General features: G+C 35.7%; 1 protein-coding gene across 1 annotated transcript in view; it reads right to left on the reverse strand.

Moving 5' to 3' along the window:
- Positions 1-1,573: 1,573 nt before the first annotated feature.
- The window catches only part of SLC7A11 (solute carrier family 7 member 11), a 70,987-nt gene continuing 63,813 nt past the window's right edge, over positions 1,574-8,747 (reverse strand). Inside the window, exon 12 of the mRNA XM_032147277.2 lies at positions 1,574-3,265. Coding sequence (XP_032003168.1) covers positions 3,204-3,265 — 62 coding nt within the window. The 3' untranslated portion in view covers positions 1,574-3,203. The remainder of the gene's footprint in view (positions 3,266-8,747) is intronic.

Genomic DNA, 8,747 nt, shown 5'->3' on the forward strand with positions numbered 1-8,747 from the left:
GGAAAATATTTACTGCAATTATTTATAATTGTGTAAGGAGAATCATTCTTTTTAAAATCAAATTGTGTTTTAGCTTTAGAAGTCTTTACTGGATCTTTTAAAATCACAATTAAGTATTTGAGAATCCATCCCCACAAAAATTAAAAAATACTATATTAGTTATTTTAAACAGTATTCATTACTTTTACTTTTTATGTTATAATAAGCTTACATATATAAACATTTGAATATGCATGGTACAAAGTACAAGTACAGCACATGTAGTAAGTAGTATATGCATGTGTGTGTATGTGTGCATATCATATAAAAATATGAGAAAAATTTTACTTATAAAAACACATATATAAATAAGTGTTTAGGAGAGTTTTTGAATGAGAATCTGCTTTACATACTACAATTTTGAATGAAAATTATGGATATTAATTTCCTGATTAAAGGAACTCTGTGTCTTCTCATCATGAGTCCTAAAAATAAGCCAAAATACTACTTAATCTCCATCACTTTTTTTCTTAATTACTGGCTGACTTTTTTTCTGCTTAAAATGGCATTACAATGGCAGGGAAATTTAATAATGCAAAAATCACTCTTGAAAACGAGAAAGAATAATTCTAGTTACCTTTTAAATTGATACTTTTAAAGAGAAATTCAAATCAAAAATAAATAAATTAAATTCTGAGACCAATTTGCCACGTGAATATAAGCACATTAACCCCAGGAAGAGCCAACAACTACGCAAACCTCTCTATGAGAATTTACCAGTCTTCTTTCATTCAGCAAGAAAAAGCTTAGGAAAATTTGCTTGTTTAAATTCTATGAGCCTAGTCTATGGGGAAAAAAATAGGAATATAAAAGAAATTATTACCTCCAGCAACATATGATAGGGAGAGATGTGGACAAATGAACAATATTTACCAGAAATAGGAATTATAAATCAAATTTTGAAAACCCTATGCTAAGGAAGGAAGGAGTTATTATAAATTCACTTAGAGACCCAAACGTTAGGTTCAGCTAAAGAAATGTCAGTCTTGGATATATATTAAATGTTTTCAAGAGCAAAATTGAAATTACTGAATTGGAAATGCTCCAAATTATAGGTCATCATTTCTACTTTGGACAATTTTCTGTTTGCCTTCAATAATTTTAATTGGTATAATTCTTTCAAAAATCCTTATTTTTAAATGGACAAAAATTAAAGGATGAAACATACTCTGGTCATGACTAACCATTTTACCTTAGATGTTTATAAATAACAGTTCAAAATTTCATCATTATATTGCTCTCATTTGTAAGTTCCACTATATATATATGTGTGTGTGTGTGTATACATATATATGTATATACACACATATATATGTATATACGTATATATGTATATATATACATATCCATATATATGGATATATACACATATCCATATATATGTGTATATATACACATATCCATATATATGTGTATATATACACATATCCATATATATGTGTATATATACACATATCCATATATATGTGTATATGTATACATATACATATATATATACACACACACACACACATATATATATATATAATTTTTTGGAGATGGAGTCTCACGTTGTCACCCAGGCTGGAGTGCAGTGGTGCAATTTCGGCTCACTGCAACCTCTGCCTCCCGGGTTCAAGCAATTCTCCTTCCTCAGCCTCCTGAATAGCTGAGATTACCAGCATGCGCCATCATGCCCAGCTAATTTTGTATTTTTAGTAGAGATGAGGTTTCTCCATGTTGGTCAGGCTAGTCTAGAACTCTCAACCTCAGGTGATCCACCTGCCTTGGCCTCCCAAAGTGCTGGGATTACAGATGTAAGCCATCATGCCCGGCCCACAATATTTTCTAATACTGGCATAACAACATCTTCTGAACACAAACACTTATCCACAGATTCTCATTCTTTCAATTTTCTTCTTATCAGTTATCTCTTTTGCAAGTTGAATGATAATTAAGGTGTGGAAATTACTGACAAAGCCTAGATATAGAAGTGGAAATTTTCTAGAAACATCAGTTGTAAATCTTATTTAGCAGTGACATTTCTTTTTCAATTTTTATGTTAATATATGCCTTTTCCTAATTAATATGGACAGTTTCATCTGAAGAGATATTTTAACAGAATATAAAATGTATAAAGAAAATGCACAAACTGTCAAAATTCATCATCGTGTAAAAATAGCCATAAATTTAAAAAACTTCAGAATTACTAACAAACATTGCATGTAGATATGATTACAGATATAGGACTATTTTGAACATTTTCTTTGTTGGTGATTTCTCTCATGTTGATAATGTAATTTGAAGGTTTAAAATGCATATGTTTAGATATACTCATCAGGGTAAGTTATTAGTGAAACAGGTGGTTGTTCTAATGAGGATTTAATACCAAACTGACTCTTGCTCTAAGATGTGTTATACACTTACACTTTCCTGATCAAACTGATGTGGGAAAAAAAATGACAGATAACTAAAACTTCCTGATAATGAATGAAAAAACATCTGACATAATAAATTCTCAAGGATTTTTACTCAAACATAACTCCTGGATGTGTCCCATAAACAGTAGCCCCTAGAAACTCTTCTTTAATGTATTCAACAATCCCCACTGACCTTTGTTCAAAATGCTCTGGGTATAATCCATTAAAGCATGAGTGTTATCTAAATTGGTATCTAAGAGGAAGCAATGCAATGTCAATGTAAAATAAATTTCTTTCTCTCCTCTCGGCCATAATCATGATGTATGCTTTTTTTTCAGAACTGAAAACACTTTTCACAGTATAGTCATCTATAGTGTGTAAAACCATCATCTTTACAAAACCCATATATACAGAAAAATCTCAGTCTTCAATTTGAAGGTTCTTTGACAGGCTAACATATGTTGTAGACAATGACCACATAGTTAATTGTCTAGTCTTTTCTCCTAACCCCAATAGGTAGGTATCAGAGACTCACGAATTGTGCGACTCATAGAATAACTGCATATTCACTTGCTATAACTACATAGAGTTATAACTAAATTTCTTAGAAATTAGTTTGAATATGCTAAAATATATGAATAAAAATAACTGACTCCTTTTGTTTATCACCAAAGTTGTAATTCTCTGGACTTTCAGAAAATGAAGTAAAACTCCCTATTTTGTGTCTCCCCTTGGGCAGATTGCCAAGATCTCAAGTCCATTAGTTCATAACTTATCTTCTTCTGGTACAACTTCCAGTATTATTTGTAATGTTCTGGTTATTCTCTCTACAAAGAAATAAAAATAAATTAAAAATGCATGGAAATCAGAAATGCATAAAAACAGCAAAATATGAATTATTTTGGGTTGAATACCAAAAACACACAACTGTCTACTTCATAGAGCACTTTCAAGAATTACTTACTTCATTAGAATTCTATCATGCTCAATTAATTTATTTGTCACTTCTGTAACTTCCCATGATGGCTTCTCAGCAAGAATACATTAATATTTTGCATTCAAATAAGGATTTTTTTTTATTCATGGACCAGAAGGGGGAAAATATTTTGAAACAGTAGGACCAATATATAAATAAATGTTTAAAAATACACTTCATATTCAGTTTAAAATTGGTTTATTCTTTTTGCACCTATGAGATTACAATCAGTTCCTCAGAAGAATTGGGAGGAGAATCAGAATATAATTTTCATTCTCTAACTTGTAACATGGTATTGAGAATATTGTCTTATCTCCTAGGGCCTAATTTGCCTAATCAGTAGCATGAGAGACTAAATCAGTGATTCTCAAAGTGCGGTCCCTGGACCAACAAAATTAGCATCAACTACCATATTAGAAATGCATCTCTTCAAGCTCAATCCTAGACCTATTAAATTAGAAACTGAAGATGGGGCCTAGCAGTCTGTAATTCTGATTGATTGATTGATAGACACAAAAATGTAGGAACTGAGGGCATCCCGAGAAAGGCTGGCTCCAGTGTTCAGAAGGTCTACCTTTTTTCCTTCAGAACCATTGAGCTAGATGATTTCTAAGGTCATTTTATCTCAGCATTTCTAGAACTCTATGACCTTGGTTTCTGAGGACATTAGTTCTTGTTTGCCTCTTTTTTTTTTTTCTTTTTTTTTGAGACGGAGTTTCACTCTTGTTGCCCAGGTTTGAGCGCAATGGCGCGATCTCAGCTCACTGAAACCTCTACCTCCCAGATTCAAGCGATTCTCCTGCCTCAGCCTCCCAAGTAGCTGGGATTACAGGCATGTGCTACCACACCCGGCTAATTTTGTATTTTTAGTAGCGACGGGGTTTCACCATGTTGGTCTGGGTGGTCTCGAACTCCTGACCTCAAGTGATTTGCCCGCCTCGACCTCTCAAAGTGCTGGGATTACAGGTGTGAGCCACTATGCCCAGCCAGTTTGCTTCTTTTCTTATCTTTGTAATGAATTCCTACAGAATCTTTTCAATGTCCTGCTAGTCCTGGAGCTGTTTAGAGCCTGACCTGTTGAGGGTTTCAGACCCAGATAATCTTTCATCTGGACATAGAATCTTCTGATTCATGGTTTGTTACCTGTAATAGCTCCTTTCAAGCCATATTTAATGACCTTTTAAAAGGTATTTTTTTCAGGCCGGGTGCAGTGGCTCATGCCTGTAATCTCAGCACTTTGGGAGGCTGAGGCGGGTGGATCACCTGGTTGGGAGTTCGAGACCAGCCCCACTAACATGGAGAAACCCCGTCTCTACTAAAAATACAAAATTAGCTGGGTGTGATGACGCATGCCTGTACTCCCAGCTACTCAGGAGGCTGAGGCAGGAGAATCACTTGAACCCGGGAGGCAGAGGTTGTGGTAAGCCGAGATTGTGCCATTACACTCCAGCCTGGGCAAGAAGAATGAAACTCCATCTCGGAAAAAAAAAAAAAAGGTATTTTTTCATCCTTTTCTTTCTGTGTTTGTCAAAGATACTGTCCTCAGCCCACTAATTTTACAGTCTACATTAATTGTAAAGGGCCCAGCACAGTCTCGGTAAATTATAAACTCTATGTGAATGTTTCTTAAATAAACTGTATTTTACACAGCCCACCCTTTACATTGAGATGTAAGTGCCGCATAAGGGAGCACTCAAGAGCAATTAAAGCCCATATTTTCAGAAAAGGGAAATGACAAAATTATTCTATAAAAATAGGCATTTGTGGGAAAAGGAAATATTAATAAATAGTAAAGAAAATAGCTTAGACAGAGAGGGGGCTAGGGATATGTGACAGTAGTTTAAAACAAACAAACAGAAAAACAAGAGATCTCAGGCATCTGCAATGGCCAAATGAAAAGCAGTGATGTTAAAGAGACATCATCTACAGCCCTGCCTCCCTAAAGAGATCCTGCCCACAGCCTCCTGAACTAATCTCCCTGACTGCCCTCCACACCCAACATGAAAGCCTTTTCCAAAAATGTTTCTCTATATTCAGGGACCCCCAGATGTCTGCTGTCTTAGACATCTTGCTTCCCCATGTCATAACATCGCCTCCATTCAGACAAATGAGGAGCACCTTAGATCCTGCTGCTTCCCTAATGTGTCATTCTCCTTCCTAAAAGCTTGGTTTCGGTCCATTATTCAGTGGCACATGGCCATAGAATCTCTCTTCTGGTTTTGCACACTTTCTGCTATCTTTCCTCTTCCTTTGTGTTTAATCAGCCCTGTTGACAATATCCACTATGTCTTTCTTATGTGATCTCTCTTGGAATCTCAGGATTTGAATGACTTTCATCGTAATGAAGCCTTCTGCAGAGTAATTGATTTTGATCATGAGTACCTGTTGGAGTCCCACCAACTTTTCCTTCTAGATTGTCTTACAGCAGTGGACCAGACAGCGGTGCTCCAGAGAGGCAAGTGTGTCTTTAAGGAAGCTTCCTGCTTGCCTGGGAAAGCTGCAGAGCATGTGTCATTCAACTGGCCTGTCTATATCCATGTTCAAAAAGTCTTTTGGCTTTAAGGATAATCAACCCTTGGTACTCTTTCTTTAAATAAAGGTATGTTAATGAGTCTGCATTTGGTGTTTTCAGTAACTGTAAGGTACAGGAACAAATAACAGTTGTAGTATTTTTAGCTTTACCTTTCATGTTCAGTAGTTATTCTTGAAATAATCTGAAACAACAACTGACCCTGCAAAATTTGATTTAACCCAACCATACCTGGTACCAATATGGGAACTACAGCAAAAATTGCCACGTTTGTGATGTAGCACAAGGCCATTTTTTTTTCTGGAAGTCTTCATAAGAATAATAGTATTTTTTTAAGGCTACAAATATTTTCACAAGCATGATCTCATTTTATTCTTACAATGAAGATAGTTTGGACCCCTAAGAAATGTAGGCAAGCTTAATTAACTTACCTATTGCACTGCAGTCTTTGTGAACAGTCTTTTAAATGCATTATTCAGCTGTCAGTGATTTAACATAAATGAAGTTATCTTGACCCACTGTATGCAGCATATGCTTTTAGGACTCTGGAGTTGCAAACTCACTGTCCACAAAGATGCATTAGTCATTCTGCTGGTGTTTCCCAGTCTGATTTTTTATAATCAAAGATTTTGTTTGTTTAAATAAGGCTGTCCTCTATCCCCCTCCCTGAGCAGGAGGGACCCACTTCCAGTCACCCCACTGAACCCCGTGACAAGGTTTGGCTGATAAATAGAGACAGCCAAGTAAAATGGCTGCTGCTTGAGTCCTGGCCCAGGTTTGCCAGGTCTTGCTATCTTTGTGTATTTGCGTATGTCATTGGGGTATCTGCCCCTTTTTCCTCGCGTGAGAAGCTTGTGTTTCTATAAGTAAATAAATAATATAACTAACCCACCAGAAGAATAAACCACTCTGTCACAGATGGCAGAAAAAAGCTTTCCGTGTATCTCACCATTCCCTTAAGAGCATGTTTTCTTTTCTCCCTAGAAATGCTATCAAACAAAAAGTGGTTCAATACTGGCATCCTGTGGCTGGAGAGATTTATCGAATCTCTGAAAATCTCAGCTCCTTGGATTCTGAACGATTCTGAACATTCCCTGGCTGGCAGTTCTCAGCAGCCTTTCACCATTTTCTGAGTGTTATTTGGTTACCTTTCGTTTTTCCTGGAAACAGCCTAGGTAAAACGTATTTTGATAGACTATCATTTTCACAGGGCTAATCTACTCATGCATGATCAGGGTAAAAATAAATGATAATATAAAGGTTGTGGAATTTTACCTAATGAAAGGACATGATATTAAATCATTGAACAAACTGCTCCAAGCAAAGGCTCTTGGTCTCTAAGTTCACACTGAGTTTCTCTCTAACAAAAAGATCATAGAGTAGTTGGGAGAAGGGTCAGGGCGCTGCTTCAGGATTCTGTTGTTTGTGTGTCTGTGTGTGAGTGTTTTGTTTTGGCCAAAGGCTAAGGAAATACTTCCTATTGCAGCAATAAATATTACGAATTTTCTTTATTTTACTACAAGAATGCTGCCTCAGAGAAAAATCAAACAAAATTACGGAGGACTGTTGCTTTTTGCTACTCACTTTCAAGGCAGCTATAAAGATAAAGAGTTACAATGATCGCAGTTTAAAAGCAGAATTGCCATGCTCCCTGGTAAGACTTAATGGCATTTTTGAGAACCAAATAACCATTATGGGACTACTCCATTGCTGCTAGTTTCACAAATGGCTAACACTAAATTTGGAGGCCTTGGAAATGTTCAAAACATCATTAGAGATAGAAAAATAGCAAAAAACTTTAAAATTACATGAACACCAAAAGACATCAATGAAGGATCAAGCATGAAAACTGCTTGTTGGGATGAACTAACAAAGAAATAATACAAAGTACACACGTGTTTGTTAGCAAGAGGAAAGAACTATTAGAGTTGGCTGACTCCAAACAGGAGGAACAAAATGCCTGCTAAAGTGGGATGGAACAATGGCTTTGCTCTTTCATCATGCTCCCTCTCTTCTAGTCTAATTCTAGGACCACCAGCTCTTTCTTCCTCAATTCTCAATTTTCTGTGCTGCTCAGGGGTTTTAACTGTCTCGGTTAGTATGGGAGACAGACATAGATTTCACGGTGATGAGTGCTAATCTATCCTAAATGTTAGCAATAAATAAAGCAACTCTAATGGTAAATGATATTTAATAAGATCCCTTTTCCCTCAGAACAGGCTCTATATTTAGTGTCTAGAACACAGAAAACTTAAAAATATTCCACAGAAAGCTAGTGTGATCTGAGAAGAAATAGAGATTAAATATTCTGTTAAGGCAATCAGTGTGCCTGTGTCAGCCATAAAGCACCTCATTTGTATAGTTACATTTCTTTGGGGAAACAAAATCCAGATATAAATAGTAGTATAAGATCTAAAGATGCAAAATTCAGTTGAATGCTAATAAAAGGTATTAACAAAACTCTGCTTTAAAGGACTGACTTCTCAATGAGTCTGCACAGCACACTAGAGATTCAATATGCATATCAAGGTTTTTGGTTGTTTTTTAGTAACACTGGCATTATTTATTAATAATTTAACCAGAAATCTCCCTAAACTTTTAACTGGAATTTAAAAAATTAATTATGGTAAAGTAAATAAATTAAAACAAAAAGTATGAAAGCTATGTTCTAAACTCACCACATTCACCAGCAAGAATAGATCTGCCCTTCTGGCTGTATTTGTTACCTACCTATCTCTCTGTCTGTCTGTCTCTCTCCCCCTTCCACAAGGGATCCACTCTAAAAAGAGCATGAACTTAGAAG

This window comes from Hylobates moloch, unplaced genomic scaffold (assembly GCF_009828535.3).
Source record: "Hylobates moloch isolate HMO894 unplaced genomic scaffold, HMol_V3 SCAFFOLD_3, whole genome shotgun sequence".
Taxonomy (NCBI): domain Eukaryota; kingdom Metazoa; phylum Chordata; class Mammalia; order Primates; family Hylobatidae; genus Hylobates; species Hylobates moloch.